We start from the raw sequence: 22228 nt of genomic DNA, 5'->3' as shown, positions 1-22228 counted from the left end.
CACATGCGTCTAAAAGTGGAGGCATAGAGGATTTTGGAGATTATGATCATGATGCGTGTTAACCATAGCGCAGCTGCGGCATCAGATATGATTTTTTTTTCTTTGTGGAGCATTCACAGCTAAATCGAAAGACATTTCAACTACGCAAAACAAGATCTGATCCCGTGGATTAATCCGACCGATTCCTAATTATAAAAGCATGAAATGTTTTGCTATTTCTCACTGAGACGATGCCTGTGCATACGCTTGTGTGCCTTCAGATCCCACGACAAATGTCCCCTGTGAAAGCTGCATATCTAATCTGGTGTGTGCTTTGTCACAAAAAAGTCTGAATCGAGCGATGAGCTCCAAACCGCAGAACATCATCCCACACATGCAGTTCATTAGAATCCAATTAAATATATTGCAGAGTGCAACAAATCCAGTCCCACCATTTTATGTAGGAAGAAACATGCCAGAGCTGTCAGGTGAAGGATGCTCCAACTCCAGTTATGCTAACCCTTTTTTTTTCTTCACTGACTGGACTAAATTCAAAATATCATGGCTGTAATATGAAAATGAAAGCTGTAAAGACTTAAACAACACTTTGGTAAGGGTAGGATGGAGTCTGTATGTTTGGTCACAGGTGTCAGGACACAGTAAGATGACTATTTCTGTATTTTATGATATTTTGGTTGTTGCTTTTCGCTGTCACGTTGATACATGGGAACGCTAATATGAGTCACTACATATTGGTTTTGAAGTAGACACTTGCATCCAGTGCTGGCTTTACAAAAAGTCAAGTATTTCTGAAACTAGCTTGTTCATTAGCCTGTGTATAGAAACCAAACTGTTTCTAGATACAAAGTGTGGCGGGGTGTAGTCTGCGGTGCTGCTGCAGGGGAGGCAGACGCACCTGCACGGCATCCGCAATCATGGCTCGCCGGCTTAAAGTCTGTGCTCTCTGACTGTTGTTGCTGAAGAGCTGCAGCTGTTTTGTACATTTCAAAAGCCGTGAATAAAGATGCTGAAAAGTATGCAAACGTGGACGGGTCTTCTGTGGTTCTGTTACACAAACAAAAAACTTCTTGCGCCCTGTTAGTCACCTGAAACTTCAGGAAGTTCTAACTTATTTGTAACATTTATAACACATGCTAATTAGCAAGCAAGCTTTAAAGACACTTGCTGATATACTTTGTTTCTCTCAGACAGAGTTGAGCTAAGTCCTTCCCTCGGTGGCTGTATTATGAAGCAAATTCGACAAAGCCAGGCTTTTCCCTGCATTAGCTTGGTGCTGCATTTCTAGCATTATAGCTGCACATCCCTAACCCTAACCCATTTGGAAGAAACATTAACCTCCTAAGACCTGAACTCTTTCATGACATGCATTTTTAATTTCTCTTTGTTATTTGGGCTGATTGGGACCTGATGAATGGAAAAACAAAGAATTACCTTTTTTTTTTTTACCAGATTTTTTCTGAGAAAAATGAGATCCACATATGAGGACATTCATTTTAAATTATCAAGCCCTTGTAGAGCAAAAATTAAGTATGTTGGTCTAGACAACACAAAATGTGATGTTCACATATGTGGAAGCCAGGTACTAGTTGCCCTCCCCTGTACTAGGAGGTTAAATGTTATTCACTGTGCTCAGATCTATCATACCCCCACAGTCAAATAAACAAAATGTAGAGGGAGTTCAGCACCTAACCAAGTACAAGCCTGGAAATACCACGATGGCTGAGGGCAACGAGGCGCTTGCGGAGAAACTGAACCACGTCTTTGCACGCTTCACGGTGAAGGGACAACAGGCAGCCGCAGCTCAAACATCGGACAACAGCAGCAGCCCAAGCCTCATGGTGCAGGTATATGAGGTGAGGTGCACACTGAGGGCAGTGAACCCCAGGAAGGCCGCCGGTCCAGACAGGGTGAGTGGGAGTGTCCTAAAAGAATGTGCAGACCAGCTGGCTGGGGTCTTCACTTTGATCTTCAACACGTCACTGTCCCAGTCCTGCATCCTGCCATGCCTAAAGTCGGTCACAATTGTCCTACTGCCAAAGTGTACCAACATTAGCAGCCTCAACAACTACCGACCAGTTGCTCTAACACCTGTTATACTGAAGTTTTTCGAGAAACTGGTCCGATGCCACATCATGTCCTGCCTGCCACTCACACTCGACACGCTCCAGGTTGCATACAGAGCTAACAGATCAACTGAAGATGCCATTGTCCAAAATGCCATCTCTCACCTGGAACAACAGGGGTGTTATGCCAGGCTGCTGCTTTTAATACGAAACTCCTGGACGGACTAATAGTTAAACTGCTCGATATCAGATTTCCTTCTACCACCTGCTGCTGGATCAGAGAGTTCCTGTCAGACCGTGTACAGAGAGTTAGAGTGGGTCCCCTTCTTTCCTCAGCCCTCAGCCTTAACCCCGGCTCTCCACAAGTCTGTGTACTAAGTCCCCTACAGTGCACTCTGTACACACATGACTGTATCAGCACCCAGTCAACGCAGTTATTAAGTTCGCAGATGATACGATGGTGGAGCTCATCTCTGGGGGCGACGAGACAGCATACAGAGCTGAGGTTCAGAGGCTGTCGGATTGGTGTGTAGACAATAACTTGGACCTCAATATCACCAAGACAAAAGAACTGGTAGTCGACTTCAGAAGGAGGAAGTCCCTGCTGCAGCCCTTCAGCATCAACGGGAAGTGTGTAGAAAGGGTGTCCAGTTTCAGGTTAATGGGTATGCACATAGACACAGACATCCAATGGAGCTCAAACACTTCGACGGTTGTAAAGAAGGCCCAACAGCGTCTCCATTTTTGTGAGAATCCTCAGAAAAATGGACCTGAAGAGGGAGCTGCTGATCGTCTTCTACTGTTGCTCAAGTTAAAGTGTGCTGAGATACTGCATCTCTGTATAATTCTTCAGCACACAAAAAGGCACTTCAGAGGGTCATCAACATGGCCCAAAAAATCATTGGACATCCTCTTCCCTCCCTGAAGGACCCGTACAGCACTCGCTGTCTCAAGAGGGCACGCAGCATCCTACGGGATTCACACACCCAGAACACCGAGTGTTTAAGCTGCTGCCGTCTGGCAGGAGATTTAGGTTGCTGAGGTCACAAACAAACACACTCAAGGACAGCTTTTACAACAGTTACAGTAACAGTTAGATATTAATCAGTGCTAACAGCTGACCTGAATGGCTACCTCCCTTGACTTTTTTGGTGTGCAATAAAAATAATGTACAATAAGCATTCACTTATTCTTTTATTTATTAAGTGCTGACGTGGCACCAATTTCGTTGTACTACTGTACTAGGTATGACTGTGTAATGACAATAAAGAGTTATCTATCTTATCTATCTAATTTGGCTGACTGAAAATGATTAGCAATAAATAGCCTACACATGTAAATAATTGATTTTCTAATCAGAGCTCTGTTAGCTGCTAACTCATCAGCGTTAGGACCAGTCACACTGTAAAATCCATTCAAAGCAGCCCCCCGACGTGATTCAGTGTGAAGCTTTTATTTAGACTATTAAAACATTACCTCGCATGTACATAAGCAAGAATGCTGCCATTAAGAGGGTTGCATCTTGGCTGCAATCCAGCTATACTGTTATTACCATATTAACAAACTTAAGGCAAGTTGATTTTCTTTTGTATTTTAATTCCAAGGAGCCAGGCTGTTGTAATTTTTAAGTGGTCTTGAGGAATAGTTTTCCAAGCTTTCTCAGGACATTTTAAACTTTAACAGTGGACACTGACTACGTTTTCACTCATTTTCAGTCCAGTCCTTTCACCTGACCAATTTCAGAGTTTTTTTTCCTTTTAAGCCACTGACCACCAACCTCTGACTTATTCAATCATTAAAAGGCTTTTAAGTCAACTGAATAACTGGTATTGTGTCTACGCATAACAGACAACTTAGCAAAGAGCCAAATTTTCTTACCAGCAGCAAAACACACGTCTCCACTTCTTTACTTGGATATCCAAAAATTGCCAAAGATCACACAGTTAGCAGGCATAAAATAGCTTTTTTAGACCAACAAGGTGATTCCCAAAGAGCCAAAAACTTGACGTAGCGTGTCTTAAAAAAGGAAACCGGACAAGTGGTGAACAAAAGAAGAAGTGGCAGGTCTAAAAAAGATCTGAAAGTCATCTAATTAAGAAATAGGAAAAATCCTGTAGAGATCAGACACAGGATCCGAGAGATGCATCTGACCCTTCAGCTGATCCATCTACTGCTCACTGAACCCGCATCAAAACGGTTTTAGTGGAAGGCTGGCTGTCAACAAGCCATTCTTAAAGAACGGGATGAAAATTACAAAAACTGGACTAAAAATTGGTGGCAAGATGTTTTATGAAACGATGAATCCAAATGTTAAATTTCTGGTTTAAATCATCGTCAGTTTACATTGAGGTACAACAGTGATGTGTCTACAGCCATCTGTGCAACACAGCGGAGGCTCTGTCATATTTTGGGGCTGGATTTCAACCAGTGGTGTCAGAGATCTTGTCAAAATTGATCAATTTTGAATGTAGAAAACTAGAGTCAGATTTTGACTCTTCATGCAATACGACTGGGAAAGCGTCCGGTGCATTTATCAGCAGTGATCTGAAGCACACTGCCAATGAAGAACAAACAGCAGAATGTTATCAGTCATAGATTGGCTTCCCCGAGTCTGATTATTACTGAAGGAGTGTGGGATCATCTTGACAGAGAGCGAAACAAAAGTCCGCCAACATCCAAATAAGAGCTTTGAATATCCTTCAAGAAGCCTGGAGAACTATTCCTGAAGACAACTTAAACAAATGACAAGAAAACTTGTCTAAGAGAGTTTAGGCTGTGTTGAAAAATTAAAGGTGGCCATACCAAATATCGATTTTCAAGCTTGTTAGAATTGTACAAATTATGTTTTTGCTTTATATGCCGCATTTCCATGTATTTTTTTTTATATCCATTTCTAGCCCACTGTTATTTAGGATGTTTTTCCAGTTAATAAAATGAGTGTGCTTCTGACAACTAATCTTAATCTTTAAAAAGGTCACATACAATAATGTGGAGCAGTTTAATTACTGTTTTCTCCATAGCTACATATTGGTAATTAATATCAGTATTTGCTGATTCTTTGTTTGCTAATAAATATCTAGAAGATCCCAAACTAATTAACTTAATGGCCCAGAAGGCAGATCTACCACAGAGATATCATGTGGGGGCCGATGTTATTCGTTCCTCTTTGAAACGACTTCCTCGATGTGAAAGACACTTGTTCCAGCATCCATCACTTCGAGGTGATTATCTCCAAAACCATCCGTCCCTGAGAGGAAAAGCTGCTTTACTGCTAGAGAACAACAACAGGAGATCAACTGGCAGTTTTTTTTTCCCTCCAGTCTTGAAGTATTATTAGTCAGACACTTGGCTTCAGCCCCAACAACGTAGCAGTGCTCTGGCTTCACCTCACTGAGTGATGGAGAGACTATTCGTGCTTCGTGAGCAGTTTAAATGCCGAGCTATGGAGAAAGCAGCCCCTGCACACGACCAACAAATCTACATGTTGATCTTTAAAATCCTTTAAAAAAATAAAAAGAAATGAGTGACTGTAGGTCTGCTTTAATAAACATAGACACTTTGAAGTCTTAAAGGAATATGTATGAGTCACTTCCCTCCTGCTTCATGCAAATAGTGTATGAAGCTTAACAATTCATCCTATTTTGTGCTCTGCTATTGGTTTTAGCAGAAGGATACCCATAAATCTGTCTTTAATTCAGACTTTTGAGAGCTTCCCATCGGCATTGTTTCCTGCTTTAATCTGCACACATCTGTATAATTTATTCTACAGCACCCTACAGATGGGCAGGGACTTTTCATGACAGGAGGCCCTCTTGATCAAAACTGCTTTTGTCTGAACTTCAGAACTGTTCCCTTTGATCACAGCTAACAGAAGGCAGCAGGAAGCTCAGGCTTCAAGCTTGAAAAATATTTATTTTTTCTTATTTCTCTAGTTTGTATAAATCTAGAGCAAGGATTAACCCAGAGATGGCAACACACAGCAATGTGTAACAGATGAGAGAAGAAAGGCTTCCCTTACCCTAGACCTGTATATTATTTCAGAGCTATGAAGCTGGGGAAAGAAAGGTGTTTCGATCGGGGACTGATTAGAGCTATTTTTAACAATGGTGTATTATAACCTCCAAGACTTTTGGATAAACTGCTTCTTAAGCCTTCTTAACAATGAAAACAGTGAACAGACATGCCATTCATTTACATTATATACAGGCTTTGTATACTCTATAAACTTGACTGGTAAACAGAGTCACCCCAGGTTCTTAAGTCTGCCTACTCACACTTTCAGTGTTAATATAAAAGGCTGATAAAAATATTGAGCCTGAGTTTATCATCTCTATCTTCATCATCTGAATCTTAATATTTCACCAGCATCTGAATTTTTAATCTCACATTTCTAAGCTCATTCAAACCTATTTCGTTCAACCAAAAAACAATGCATAAATCAAACACAGATCATTTAGACCCACCCATAATTTAGAGCTTTTAGTACGCACTTTAATTTTCTCTCATCTCTCACATTTTATGTGCGTCCCTCAGTCCCGCTTAGCCCATCATCAGCTCATCCAGAATTGCAGCTGCTCACAAAAAACATGGCCACCACCCTTCTTATCCTGGCTTCCCTTTCACTGACATCCAGTGAAATTTGTGAATTCATTTCAAAGTGTTACTAATTTCATATAAAGCCTTTATAGCCTTGTATGGCCAGGCTCCAGGCTCCGGTCATCTGAGCAGTCTTTATATACTGACCCAAGCTCTAATTTGAAATCTTTTTGACTTTATTGTAAACTCTTTTGAGGTTGTAGTACATCAGCCCCCTCAGTTTATCAGGTAAGCTGAATAAGTGGGTGTGTTTTAAATAACTACTGAGAACTAATTTCTGTGGTTTCATATGTTTCTCTAATCTTTCATCCAGTATTTTTGTGATATAACTCAAACCGAATGGATGCACAGAACTATGCCTTTATGAAAAAACACAATCAAAAGATTGTGTGTGCCTGTGTGTTTGCATGATGGATTGTGTATACTTATCTTTAATGTGTTTTTTTGTAAATGTGAAGAGCTCTGCAACAATGTGTTAAGAAATGCCGTACAACAACAACAAAATAAAATCATTATTCATAGTATAATAATGTTTGATTGGACCAGAATGTAACCAAAGAAACAGACTTTATGGAACTATTCAGCATGCCTTCATTTGAGGAGAAGTTGCACAGGATTTTAGAAATCAGAAACGCTGATGGCCAAAGGCTATTACTAGCTGGGGTGTGATCATTATGCTGAACTTCTGCTTTTAGTGAATGTTCTGTTAGACGTGACCAGGTTTTAGCAGACATGCAAAAACTGAACTACAGAATTTTACAAATGCACTTGTGGATGGTTCAAACATTAAGCACACAGTTTCACGCAAAACCAGCTTCCTAGCGATTTAAGAAGGCCAGTTGTTTAAAAACCACCTTCCATTCTTTAGTCACAAAGTTTCAGGTACACTAGGAATAAAGTAGTCCCCCCTCCCCCAAGCTTCCACAGTAAGCGCATGCATGATTAAAATAAGCTCGGTCTCTTGCCTTTCTCAGCACTTTCAGCACTTCGGCCGCTTGCTCCATCTTCTGCTCTCGGAGAAGCCTCTGGATTTCCCGGACCCAAGCCACCCGCCTGACATATGGGCTGTGGTTGGTTTTCCGCAGCATCCCTGGAAGCTTGTCGGACTTGAGCATCAGGGAGGTAAACAAGAAGTCTCCGCTCCTGCCGCCACTCCTCTCGCTCTCTCCAGGAATATCATTCCTCTGGCGTCTCCTTTTTGACAATTTGCTATCAAAATCGAGACTTCTCTGTCTGGTCAACTTAGAGCCCATCACTCCTGGGAGGATGTGTCACTGTTGGTGCGGAGAGCGAATTTTCAGCGTGCAGCCAAAACATCACACTTAACTTGAAATGTGAGGAGATGCATAAAATAGTGCCTCAAAGTTTGAAGGCTACTAACCAACCGCACAGCATCGCCACCGTAAATGTGCGGCTGGTTTCGCCGCCGTCTTCTCTCAGTCTGCATCTGTCCATGCACTGCCTAAGCACTCTGGCATCCCTCGCTTTACTCGGGGATGGTGTTTCTTCTCAGCCAATCAGATCGGTACTCGCTGCACAGCTTGAGAGTGCAGGAAAACACTCAGCTGAGTTTTCTTGCATAGCTATTAGAGTTGGCTAAAGCTGAACTACAATCTGAAACTGGGTGCGAATAAAGTGAATAAAAATAAAAGCATCCAGAAAATATGTTTAGTTTGAGTTTTTGTCAGTTTGGTGAAATTTGTTATCACAACATGATGCTTTGATGCGTCTGTTTATTGAGATTTGGGGCGTCTGTATGGGTCACCTGCCTTCAGTGGTATTTACACTCACTGGCCACTTTGTTAGGTACACATGTTCAACTTAAATATACAATCACGACCTGTTAATGTTCAAAGTGAGCATCAGAGTGGGCCAGAAATGTGACCTACGTGACTTGACTGAACGTGTCATGGCTGTTGGTGTCAGTCAGACTGTCATACTGGGATTTTCCCACTCAGTCATCAATAGGGTTTACAGAGTGTTAGGTATTTTAGTACCATGGGAGCATTTACTGGATATTGTTTTATAGTGACATTATACAGGAAAACTCTGTCATTCAATAAGGCCCCTTTGTTTTAGTTATTTTTCTCTTTGACCCAAGAATTGATGTGTGAGAATCACAGGCTGGTACAAGGTTGAAATACCACAGAGATCACTCCCTCAGCTACATTAGTTTCTTAATCTTTTAGACGCCTGTTGAAGGCCAAATGGTTTGTTTCAGATTTCACTAATGTAAGAACTCTTTGTTTTGTGCCTTGAAAATATGTCGCTGAGATAATCACAATTGTAGCTGAACTGATAAACTACACAAAGGATGCTTCTTCACCCATGGGCAGGAAGACGCTGCCTTATCTTGGTCTGTACTGGTTTAAACTGATAATCTGCTGTCTCATGAGTTTTACCCTCTATATAAACTGTTGTACTTGTGAATAAAGTTGAGTCAATTTGGGAAGACAACCTGAAGCAGTCTCTGTTTTCTTGTTCTCCCAAGCTGCTCCCGAGCTCGTACTAACACGCTGAATGGCATGCTTGAATATTACTTGAGAATATATTTGACTGTGTTACAGACTAAGGGACATTCTCTGCTGATAGGTGAAGGTACATTCTCTGCTGATAGACGTCCACGCCTCGGAGGAAGCCGATCCACGGAGTAGGCCCTGGAAACCGTTTCCTTCACAGAGAATGGTCTGAAAAACAATATATCCAGTGATCAGCCGTTTTGTGGGTGAAAATGCCTTGCTGATGTCAGAGGTCAGAGGAAAATTGTCACACTGCTTTGAGCTGATAGGAAAGCAACAGTCGGTCAAATACATACTCATTATGACAAAGGTACGCAGAAGTGCATCTCTAAATGCACACTGGATCTTGTAGCAGATGAGCTAAAACAGCAGAAGACCACACTGATCAGCACTTCTATAAGCTAAAAACAGTAAAATAAATGTCATAATCTGCACAGGTTCACCAAAATTGGACAACAGGAGATTGGAAAAATCCTTTTTCACTGACATGTAGTTTGAACAGCTGTGTTTGAATGTCAGGGAACAATGTCAGGGAACGTCAGCTCCTTAGATTACCATGACCTGGATGACTGAGAACCTACATACATGTTTTCTTTCCTTGTATGGAAACCTAGTATAACCCCTGTCAAGCATCTAATTTAGAGGGGTTGTCCCCCCTTCATCTTGCATTTAATTCTGCCTTGACACCATCATTATGGCCTATGGCAGCAGGTAACAGCCACTTTCTCTAAACACAAGATTAACAACAACACAGAAATTAGTTTATTAATCTAGGCCTTTTTTCTAAAACTGAAGTGGATAATGAGAAAGCTTATAATTTCTGACTTACTGTAGCAGTACTGAAGAGTCATACTAATCTTATACAGATCCTTGAAGAGAGACGCAAGTGGACTTTTAGAACGAAATCGAACTCTTTGTTTACTGTGGATCTCACCTTTCATCTGCCCTTGTGTCTCCAAACTGATGCAGAGCCTTTGGGATGCTGTGCTGCAGGATGTGTCGGCGCTCACAGGCGGAGGCCTACTCCAGGAGCAGCAGGTGTACGGAAAAAAATCTTTAATGATCTGCAGCTCCATCTCCTGGATTCCTCATTCTCTCTGTTCTGCTTGAGGGACACCACAGTCACCGTGTGGTTTATGAGACGTGGGCTAACATTTAAATTCAAGGAGAATCATTAGCGTGCTGCGAGAACACCTGTGGCTCACTTTGCTCACTGCTCTTTATGGCGGTGGAGTGAGGCATTCCTTTACCTTCCCAGCCACACTCATGCTTCTTAGCTGACGTGTCTCAGTGGTTCAACATACCTGCATGCAACATAGGAACTGATTTACCAACCTGTGTTGCACCACCACCACATAGATGGTTTGGGGTCAGGCTTTGCCATGAGCTCCTTATATGCTTTTGTATGCCAGACTGTCATAAAATGGTGTGTGAGGCAAGACAGAAAAGGACCCAGATGTAAGACTCTCAGGCAGAACTAAACTCCACAATAATTTAAAAATCCCCAAAAAAGAATGTAAAAAAAAAAATCCCCAAACCTCCGACAAACTCAAAACTGACCATGACACAGACATAGCTGCCTTTAGATAAAAATTACACACTATATGAATGAAGACTCCATATCTAGTCTTCATCCTCACAGGGCTGGGTAATAACTAATAAAATGTCATCTAAGTTACACAATCAGAAAAAATAATGACATTTAGATTTACAAGAACTGCTTGATTAATCCCTGATTACGTGGTTAGATTCAGATTGATTCTGATTATGTTCCACTGTATATTGAAATTACTCCTTGAACTTTAATCATGCTAATAAAACCCATGCAGGCCACAGGTTGAACAATGCAAAGTCCATAACAGAAACTCCACAACCAGTCTGGTGGAACCAAACTAGAAAACTTGGAGTGCAATTTGTATTTTAGAGTAATCTGACTCACCCACAGTTCTGCAATAACATCTTTTATTAAAGACGCCATTAAACCAAACTTTAAAAAAAATCTGTCTGGCGGATGGCTGTCAGTTGGGTGGAGCCTGAGGAGAAATCTACAGCTTCATTGTTCTTGTGAAAAGGAAAGAACAATATCCCATCTCTTCTGTGTTTTGTTGCATTATGAAGGCACCATTTTCCTGCTGTTCTCTTTCGTCTGACATGTCACAGCAGGAGCAAAGTGATGGGGACAAATTAGTAAAGAAGAAGAAGACTATAATTGTTTTGTTTGGCAATTCAAAGGTCAAAGGTCTGTGTTCCTTAAATGCCTAAATTGGATTTTTGAGTGCTTTGATAGCTGCGGCTCCACAGATTCAAGATTCGTTATTCGTCACATGCATAGTGATACAAGTACAACACACAGTCAAATGTGTCCTGAACTGCTCCTTTGACTGTGCAAGACATTATATTAAAAACAAGTACATTTAAATTTAAATTAAATCTGGAAATTTTAAATTTAAATCTGAAAAAAGTACAATGTGCGAACTTAATGTTAAAGTGCTTTGTGCCATATTAGCACAACAATGTATTGACAGAGCAATGAAAGCAGAGAAAACAAAGTGACCAGAGTAATGTAAGCAGAGTATTTTAACAGGATAATTAAACAGAGTAACCAGAGTAATATAAATAGTAGTGAAGCAGTATGATCAGTGAATCAGTGTGTGATGTAATAATAAATCAGATATGATATGAAACATGACAGTAAAAGTTCTGGGACGTGACAAGAATATGATATAATGTCCTGTTTCCGTCACTTTGGGTGATGTTATGAGGGAAGTGGGAGTGGGAGCTCCTCTTGAGTCTCTCTGTTTTTGCCCTGATAGTGTGGAAACTTCTTCCTGATTGCAGAAGTCGAAATAGTTCGTCACTGGGATGGGACGGGACCTGCACCTTGTCCCATGTGGCCAGTGCACATGGGACAAGGGATCCAGAATTTAAAACACACATAGGGAAAATACAGCTAAATGACCAGAGCCATCCTGCAAACCATCTCAATCTGGCCTCTGATATCCTTAAAAACAAACCCCAGCATTAGGATGGAATGAAACATTATTTTAGTTGAGGTGAACAACTCTACATAATAACAAAACCACCTACAGGGAGCAGGTCAGGCCTCTCACAGGTTATTGCTATCACAATCATTTGGATTTAAACACTACAAAAACCAAGGAAATGATTGTGGACTTCAAGAAGTAGAGCAGGTAGATAGTTTTAGTTACCTTGGTGTTCACATTTAGGTTGACCTCATTTGAACCACGGATCTCCTGTCAGGTGGGGAAGGCCCAGCTGAGGCGTTTGCTTCCTGAGGAAGCTAAGACACGTTCACCTCCCTTGCTACCTGCTGAGCAGCTTCTATCATTCAACAGCAGAGAGCCTTCGGACCCTCTGCTGCGTGGTGTGGTTCGCCAGCTGCATAGCTGGTGAGGGCAGGTGGTGGTCAGCGCGACACCCTGACTCCAGTGGAAAGCCAGGTGTATAATAATGGATCACACCCACCCGGACATCACTGATTCTTTGCCCTGCTCTCTGGGGAAAGATTCAGATTAATCAAATTCAGCAGTTTAAACGAATCAGCCTCTTATCAGTAAAAAGCACATTCTGTTTGATTCTATTCTATAATAGGTTGGAGCTGCTACATCACTCATTTCCACCTGTGTGTGTTTTCTGTGATGAGCTACACTGAAAGCTTACACAGAATTTAACCCAGTGAAGCCCGAACCATTAAATAATTACCAGAAAATTCAATTAAAAAAGCAAAAAACAAAAAACGGGAGTGCTTATTTAAGAAATCCACACAAATATACTAAATAGACATCCGAAATATAAATACATATATAAAAAATATATCAATTTGCATATATGAGTTTGTCATTTTATCATAAATTAAAAATCCTATCTTTTTAGCTACACCTGGCAATCATGCAGTTTATTGCTCACATAAAAACTGCAAAAACCCATGTATGTGGGTAGTTTTTCTAACAAAAAATCCTTGGTTTTTAAACAAGGACGTATTTGAATGTAAAATCCATAGTTTAGCATAATTCAACACCAGGTGCACCATATTTTAATTCAGTTATTAGAAGTGTCTTTGCTAAAGTAAAGATGTTCCTGGATTCATTCAAGTTTTGAGGTTCAAATCAGTCAAAAATAAGAATAGAATAGAATAGAATAGAATAATCCTTTAATTGTCCCACAAAGGGAAATTTGGTTGTAACAGCAGCCAAAAACACACATATACAAACAAACAGTACACAGGACACAGAACAGAAACATACACAATTTTTCTTACATAAGAAGGTAATCCATCGTGTCCCTGCTGCTTTCGGCCTGAATGCTTACTTAACTGACCTTCCTCAGTCAGCTTTGCACTCGTTCACATGGTTCTCCTGCAGTTTGTTCAGAGAGTTTGTTTCCTCGCCTCATGGCAGATCTTCTCCCTCGCAGCCGAGAAAGCCTTCACTTTTCCGATGAGAAGGCACTTTATTTAAAAACCTAAATATTAGGTTTTGTGTGAAGTCATAGAAAGAAAAAAAACTCAATGACATTCCTGCAGGCGCTGCGTTACTTAAGAGAAGGAAACAGGTCCTGTGTTAACTATAAAACGTTTGGCATTTATTTAAAGTGAACCATCAGCAAACTGAGGCTACTGCTGGTTAATCTTTTTCACAGATAAAGTATTACCACAGATAAAGAGCCTTTCATCTGGCGATTATTTCTTACTCTCAGCTCCAGGGTTGTGCAGTTGTCTGTGGATATTAGAAAGTTGCTTGAATACAGAAAACTAATTATTTGAAAGCAGCTGTCTAAGGTTTTTTTTTTCTTTCATTTTCTATACTTTCGTCTGCCTGCATCTTTCACCCCAATCAAAAACACAAGTATGGTGTTTTATGGTGGGATGGTTTAAAGTTTAACTACTCTGTGACAATCACACATCGAGACCTTGAGTGAGCCTTTTACCGTTCAACTCCTGCAGACCGTGGCACAGCGTGCAGCCTGCTGCTGAGACCCCGAGAGGAACTGAAGTAAGAGAGGTCATTGATTCATATCTGTGAAAGCAAAATGTTCAATTTAAATTGAAGAAAGGGGCCGTTTTCAGTTTATTGAAGTTATTTTGTGTGTGAGGTGTGAAAACAGACGACAGCTTTATATAACTAGTCAGTTTATACTGATGTGCACTAATATTAAATGTGCTGCGCAGCTATTAATTTGCTTTCCCGTCACATTCTCTGGTTTTATTCGTGTAGTGAAGCTTTGCAGGCTACAATTTCCAAGACGTTTTTTCAGGGAAGTATTAGAAATGGATTCTCTTAGGGCTCTTACTGTGGTTATGTTAATATTACACAACGTTGGAAATCTTGTGCCTCAGACTTATCAAATCTACAAATCTTTTCCTCAAACTGGCATTGCTGACCTGGATCAAATGGGAATACATGATGAGCGTAGCTGTATAATGATGACTAAATTTCTAAATTATTTACCCAAGCCACTGGACATGATATATATTTTTAGTTTTCTCTCTGCTGAATTAATTTCATCTACAACCTCTTTATGTAGCTGGTACAGGTGCGAGCAGTCGTGTTTGGTTTCACATTGCACAAAGTATTTAAACATGTATTGTATGTCTGTCAGAGGATGTATAATCTCAGTGTTTTGCATGTTCCTGCTGCTTTGTTTTAGCTCAACATTGCAACTTTTAAAATACAAGCCAAGTCTTCTGAGGTATTAAAGAAATTATTTGTTGTGTTTGAGGTATAAAAATGAAAAAGAAGACAATAATTGTGGCACTGACAATACTGCTGCTGGCAGCAGCTGCTACTTTTGTGGGCGTCTACTTTGGTGTGGGGAGAAGGGAGACAAAAAGTGAGAGGGGGTACTCTAAGGCAGCTGTGGCAGCAGACGCTGGACCATGTTCAGAGATCGGCAGGTAAGATCTGTCCACAAGATACTTTGGAGGATCTTAACTGTAAAACTTCCAGCACCTTCCCTTCCCACTTTGTCTCCTTTTTATTTCAAACCTCAGGGACATGCTGAAGAGAGGGGGCTCTGCAGTAGATGCTGCTATAGCTGCTTTTTTGTGTGTTGGACTGATGAATGCTCATAGTATGGGTATCGGAGGAGGACTTTTCTTCACCATCTATAATGCAATGACTGGTACACCTGCCGTCTTAAATGCATTTTACTTCAAATACTCTGTTCTTATACTTTCCCACTAACACAACAAACCCATAAAGCTTCCACTTCATTGGGCCCCTAAATGCTTTTCCTGACCTGCACAGGGAGAGTTGAGACCATTGATGCCAGGGAGACGGCACCACGCAACGCAACAGAAAACATGTTTGGGAACAGTACAGATCTATCCCAGAAAGGTAATGTTTAACCAGCACTATCTGACATGGCAACAAACTGAGGGAAGCTGATGACTTTGTGATTGTGATGGAGAAAAGGGTGATCAGTGTCAGAGAGTGTAATTTCTTAAAGATTTGCTTGTGAAATAAATAATTAAACAATCATTTAGATTAAAAATTATTTTAAAAAACCTCTAAAGAACTTCAGTGCACCAAAATAAAATCTTTAAGACTTCCTTGTGCCTGATCCTCATTGTTATTAGGAGGGTTGGCGATTGCTGTGCCAGGGGAGATTCGAGGTTACCAGATGGCACACCAGCGACATGGAAAACTGCCTTGGAAAGACTTGTTTATGCCAAGCATTGAACTTGCAGAGAAAGGATTTCCTTTGGGAAAGGCACTTGCCTCAGCTTTGTCTAGTAATAAGCAAACCATCATGCAGGACCCAACCTTGTGGTGAGAAGAAGGGAACTATCCCTATAAAAACTGTGACATTATTTAGACAGTGACTAAATCCATTGTAAATCATCTTCTCTTCTTTCAGTCAAGTTTTTTGCGGGGAGAAAAGCGACGTCCTAAAAGAAAATGAAACCGTTAAATTTACCAAGCTCGCGGAAACCTATAGAAAAATAGCCGAAGAGGGTCCTGATGCTTTTTACAAGGGAGAATTGGCTCAGAAGCTTGTGGCAGATATCCAGGCAGCAGGTACTATTTTTATTTTACAAAGTATAGTTTTTAACACTAATAAGCAGACATTTTAATTGAACGGGAAAACAGATGAGTTGGAGTCACATATATAGAAATTCACCAGCACTTAACATCAGGACTGAACTGATTTGAGTCTGGCAGCAAACGTTCAGTTCTCCTGTGCTGATAGTCGCAGCTATCTTCCCAGTTTTGAGATTTACAGTCAAAGGGTTAGACTTATGAGAACAGCAGTTTCTGCAATTAAAATCATGTTTCTGTACCTAGAAAACCCCATATACGCAGTTTCCATAAAAAGTCTTTATATTTAGTCTTTAAATAGCTACATACACCTCTATGCACATCTAATTTTCACGATAAAGAGGATTTGTGCAACGCAGCAGTTCTGTCCAAGTGTGCGTTCACAGTGTTTGTCAATCTGTTTAGGCGGCATCATCACAATGGAGGATCTGCAGGATTATACGCCTGTCTTGGATGAGAACCCTCTAAGGGTGAACGTGGGGGAGTACACCATGGTTGTTCCCAATGCCCCCGCTAGCGGCCCTGTGCTCTCGCTGATATTAAACATCTTGAATGGTAAGCCTTGATGCTTTGTCCAAAAAAACATCCCGAGTGGGAGAGAATAAGCTTTTATGTGAGCTGCCTTCACACTACCAGTCAGTCTTTCAGAAAAGACTCAACAAGCTGATCTACTGTGCACTAAATCTCTTCAGTCTCACTTCAATAAAAAGCACCTTTGACTTATTGCTACCTAAGAGCAGCTAGAATGATGGGATAAAGCACAGATCTACCTTTGGGATGATTTTCAGTGAACTATCATATAGATATGGGATAACTATGCCAAAATTAAATTAGTGCTCCAGGTTGAAAGTGTGGGGCCCATTTGGATTAAAAGAGCTTTAATATTATTGAAGTAGTGAAGATCCAAAGATAATTGTCTGTTTTACATCTGTGATGCTATTTCCATGCTCCACTTTGTGCAGCATGGACTGTTGGCAATGTGATATATAAATAAAGTTGACCTTGACCTTGTTGGTTGGGGAATGCTATACTATCTAAAATATTTGCCTGGGAGGACACTGTCTCCCTGCTTCAGTAACTTTTTAGGTCAGAGACAGTCTCTTCTTCTAACGATTAGATCCCAAATCTTCCTTTAAAGATATTAATCTTTCCTTTCCTTTCCTTTCCTTTCCTTTCCTTTCCTTTCCTTTCCTTTCCTTTCCTTTCCTTTCCTCACTATTTCCGCCCTGCCTCCCACACACTCACATTAATCTCACTATTTCATCTCTAATTGGACAGAGTTGAATGGTGGAGGCTTCACACACACACACACACACACACACACACACACACACACACACACACACACACACACACACACACACACACACACACACACACACACACATTTCACTGTCCAAAAACTTCCATCCGGCTGATTTACTGTGACTCCTGCCGCTGTCAGCTGAAACCCATCAGACCCAGACTCTGGCTCTCTCAGCCATCTCCCTGTTTCCTCATGTGGCTGTCAGCTCTGGTCTGATTGCAGCTCCCTTTTAGACTAAATGAAAAGCACAGGAACAGCCTGCATTTTGTGTCTCATTTCCTACCTGAACAACCATTTGTGGGTAAGGCTGTGCTTTAAATGAAATGGTACTTATTGTTGTATTTTCTGCAGGCTACAACTTCACCTCAGATAGCGTGGCAAGCACTGAGAAAAAGATCCTAACCTACCACCGCATGGTGGAGGCCTATCGTTTCGCTTACGCAAAGAGAACCATGCTCGGAGATCGGAAGTTTCTCAACATCACAGGTGTAAGGTTATAGATTATACAATTATTAAAGGAGTTTTTGACATCACTTCTATAATGAAACAAATCAAACAAATTTAAAAAAAACAATTGAAATTAATCCAAATTTGATGTTAGTCCTCCATGAGAGTCATTGTTCGACACTGTTTGAAAAGAGAAAAACAAAATTACCCTGCATATTCTGATTAGGCTAGAATCTTTAAAACCTGAGGACAGAATAATAGGAAACCTTTTTAGGTTTTGCATGTGTATAATTATAATATTTCTCCCCCAAAGCTCATCCAGAATATGACTTCACAATTGTATGCCGATGCCCTCCATGAAAAGATTACCGATGAAACCACACATCACATGAACTACTACGAGCCAGAGTTTTATCTGCCTGAAAACTACGGGACCTCGCACCTCTCGGTAGTAGCTGAAGATGGAAGTGCTGTGGCTGCCACCAGCACTATCAACATATAGTACGACTTCCTAACTGACACTTCATGAAGTTAATCACTCATGTGTGTACAACTTATGTGATTTCTTACTGGTTATTGGGTTTGTTTTTTGCAGTTTGGGCTCCAAAGTTATGTCAGCATCAACAGGGATCATTCTCAACAATGAGATGGACGACTTCAGCTCGCCTGATATCACAAACAGCTTCGGTGTGCCTCCTTCACCGAACAACTTCATCAGGCCAGGTAAGGTTATGGCCACCACGCTCGTACAGACTGAGAACACACATAAGAGGGCCTTAAAACCAGCGACTCTGCAAGACAGATGAGCTTTTTAATGACAGAGTGATTAAAAGTCATGCAGATGTCAGCCTGGTTATTGACGGTTACTGAATAATATCTTGTGTGCATGCACATGAATCTGCTCTGACTCAGACATTCAGAAAGTAATTATTATCAACATATCATTTTAAAAAGGGAAACGGCCAATGTCTTCAATGTGTCCAACAATCCTTTTTGACAAAAGCAACAAAGTGAAGATGGTGGTCGGAGGTTCAGGAGGAACAAAAATCACCACCTCTGTTGCTCAGGTAAAATGCGTACCGATACCTATGTAAAACACTCATTTCTACTCGTTAAATGTAGAAACTAATTAATAACTTGGTTTCTATTTAATACTTATTAGGTGATTCTAAACACCCTGTTCTTCAACTATGATCTGAAAGAAGCTGTGTTAGATCCAAGGGTCCACAACCAGCTGAGTCCTAACATCACTGTAGCGGAGCCTGGCTTTGACAAAGTGAGTGTCACAAGCAGTAAACAACAACTGGGCGGTGGTGTGGTGTGCAGGGAAACTATGTTTTATTCACAACCCTAAGAAACACTGTATAAACCAAAGTCATGACTAGAACTGGGAACACTGTTTCATCTTTAGCTTCATGGGTAAAAACAGCGTAACAATAAGGGAGGAAATGGTTGTACTAGGGTTATGCTAATGGTCTAATTTGTGGCATTTCACCTCTGTTCACAAAATTGAACAAGACACCAGACCAGGACTCTCTGAGTGTTCATAACATGTGTGTTAATTCATGGTGAGAAGTTTAGAGGCTAGGCTGGAGCAGACTAGAACAATTATAAAAGGCTGGAACAAAGCTGATATTTACTGAGTTTATAATCTGGGGATGTGGTGGAGCTGAAAACTGGACTGCAAGCAGAAACAATTACAGATGATTTCATGATTCTAGAGCCATACTTCTGTAATCAGGTTACACAGAGAGGAGAAGAAGGGAGAGAGAAAGAGAAAACTGAAAACAAGAACAGTTTTAGGTGATATATTTGTACATCACAAATACAATGCTTGACAAATTTATGTTTTTCTGGTGTAAATTTACTACCACAGCTACTCTGAATTAGCAGTATTGGTAATTACAAAATTTCTCTGTTTCTGTTACAGTTAATCCACCAATCATAACGATATTTTAATGCAAAAATATAAGTATTGCTGTTCTCAATTTTCTAATTCAGTTTGACTAAAAAGCAAAAAAAAAAAAAAAAAAAAAAAAATGTAGCACACTTTTTTTTTATTGGCACCAGTTTACAATTATGAATTTCCATACCTGAAAAGAAAAAAAATGTTTCAGTAATAGAGTTTTATGCTTGGTTCATTTCAAACTTCCACCCCCTTTAAATTCTGCATCTGTTTTTTTCTAACAGCAGACACTGACTTCCTGGTCCAAAGATCGTTCATGTTTTATATTCTTATTCTTACATAGTTAACTTGGTTGCACCATTACATGTGGGGTGATTGCTGACCAGCACTCCAGTTCTCTTATTAAAAGTGCTCTTTACAAGTACAGTTTACAAGTACTGTGCAATGCAAAAAGTATTAAAATAATCCTCTCTACTCTCATGCAAAAACAGCAGTGTTAATGGACAAACACTGAACAGACAACCCCTCCCCACATGTTTACATGGCACGCCTAGTCAGTCATGTTTTTGTGCTTAGAGTCTGTCTTCACTCATGCTTTGGTTTCCAGGATGTCCTGGATGGTTTGGCAAGGAAGAACCATGAGACAAAACTACTCACATCGACGGGAGCCGTGGTGCAGGCAGTACTGTGTCATGATGACAAGGTGTATGCTCAGTCCGATCCACGCAAGGGGGGGTATGCAGCAGGATACTGAAGTTATAAACACACCTATGATTATGGAGAGATACTGTAGTTTTGTGAATCTTGACACCAGTGGGACAACCTCAAAGATTAGAAAGTTGATAAAGATTCAGCCAACATGGGCGTTTGTCTTGGGCACCAGTTGTTTTGTACTGATTGTACAAAACAACTAGTACCAGCTGAACAAGCCTTTAACCATTACAAGCTATACTTTAACACTGAGTGCCTTGGCTGAACCTTCTTAACTTCACATCATTCTAATGATCACATCAATCTAGTGAATAAAATCTTTTAAAAAAGATATCTTTTGGTATAACAGTAAAAACAAACAAAACTGTTCAGACACTGAGCGCCTATGATTCAATCTATTTGTGAAGCACAGATTAGTAGATGTGTAAAGCAGTTTCCTGCGATTGTTTTGACACATGGCATCCACAAAACTGAGATCTGCTACTGTCATAAGAAACTGCAACACCTCGGGATCAAACATTTTCAAACACTGCACATAACAACATCCAGGAATCCCAAGTTCATCGGCTTTTAATGACCTCATAAAAACATTACAGCTGTTGCCGTCCATCTTCACCTTTCATTCAGCTAAAGTTACATAATAAGTTAAATACATAACAGTGTTAGATTAGATATATAGAAATAAATAGATTTGCTATGAGTGACTGGATCACATGTAATAGAACCAATGTTTCAAAACAAAGCTGGGACTTGTTCTCTGGACCTACCATATATTTATTGAAAAATAAATAAATTGCAACTTTTGAAGCGCAGAGCTGTGTAGTTTGGCTATTTCCATCTTGTTCTCTCTTTTAATTTTTTTTATATCACTACTTGGATCATTAACTATGTTTACAACGTTAAACCATGACTCCATCTTGGTGTTTTGACACCAGATCTAATAAGTGAAGGATGGAACTGACAAAGACTGTGCACTCTTGTCACTCAACAACTCGTTGCACAACATTCAGCCCAGTAGCTTACCCTGTTATATAGTTTATCAGACTAGAGCTGGGACCATAATTTACCAAATGAACATAATCCTGTATTGAATTTAGGTTGTGAATCTAGCGACTGACACCATCAAGTGTTTTCTGAGGTCATAAATCAAGTGCAGGGCCAGGTCAAGGTGTTATGGGGCCCTAAGCAGAATTTTATTAGGTGCCTGAACACATCACCTACCCCCCACATGGCACCATTAATTATTAACCATTCTCCTCATTTAATTGTTAATTGTGCATCTAAGACAACCATTACCATGGTGTACTACCGTGCAGGAAAGCAGTAAAATAAACCAGCAGACAAAAGTTACACAAATAAAGTTAACAATTTTTATTGACTTTGTACAAAAGGGCAAAACAATTACAATTTAACATAAGCCTAAATATTTTTTATTACATAAAAAACAAGGGCAAAAAACAACCAAGTTTAATACAAACGTATGTAGGAAAACTTAATGTGATGCGTTCAAAATGAGGCAATGCAAGCCACAAACAAAATGAGACAACCTGTCAATACAGGATAGCCCATTAATATGTGACTAGCACTTCCTTAGTTCAGACAGCCATGGCAACGTTTCA

At 40.3% G+C, this 22228-nt stretch overlaps 1 protein-coding gene and 1 long non-coding RNA gene across 4 annotated transcripts in view; one reads left to right on the top strand and one right to left on the bottom strand.

The window, feature by feature from the left end:
- Positions 1-13742, bottom strand: part of LOC106675242 (leucine-rich repeat-containing protein 75B) — a 48291-nt gene extending 34549 nt beyond the window's left edge. Inside the window, exons 1-4 of one of the 3 annotated variants that reach the window (XR_013099499.1) lie at positions 13458-13742; positions 10113-12694; positions 8041-9346; positions 7625-7933 (exon numbers count right to left, since the gene is read on the bottom strand). This is a non-coding gene — a long non-coding RNA (leucine-rich repeat-containing protein 75B). Of the gene's footprint in view, positions 1-7624; positions 9347-10112; positions 12695-13457 lie in introns of all 3 variants that reach the window. The other 2 variants (XR_013099497.1, XR_013099498.1) reach the window with 2 other exon arrangements.
- A 160-nt stretch (positions 13743-13902) lies between these two features.
- Positions 13903-21421, top strand: ggt1b (gamma-glutamyltransferase 1b). Its single transcript, XM_004538148.2, has 13 exons — positions 13903-14190; positions 14918-15092; positions 15189-15319; positions 15445-15534; positions 15777-15969; positions 16058-16218; positions 16645-16794; positions 17897-18033; positions 18306-18493; positions 18588-18715; positions 18947-19059; positions 19155-19268; positions 20506-21421. Exons 2-13 carry the CDS (start codon positions 14926-14928, stop codon positions 20650-20652), a joined length of 1719 nt encoding a protein of 572 aa, XP_004538205.2. The 5' UTR covers positions 13903-14190; positions 14918-14925; the 3' UTR covers positions 20653-21421.
- The last annotated feature ends 807 nt before the right edge of the window (positions 21422-22228 follow it).

This window comes from Maylandia zebra, linkage group LG7 (assembly GCF_041146795.1).
Source record: "Maylandia zebra isolate NMK-2024a linkage group LG7, Mzebra_GT3a, whole genome shotgun sequence".
NCBI classification, from domain to species: Eukaryota; Metazoa; Chordata; class Actinopteri; order Cichliformes; family Cichlidae; genus Maylandia; species Maylandia zebra.
This window is presented reverse-complemented; position numbering and strand designations above follow the sequence as displayed.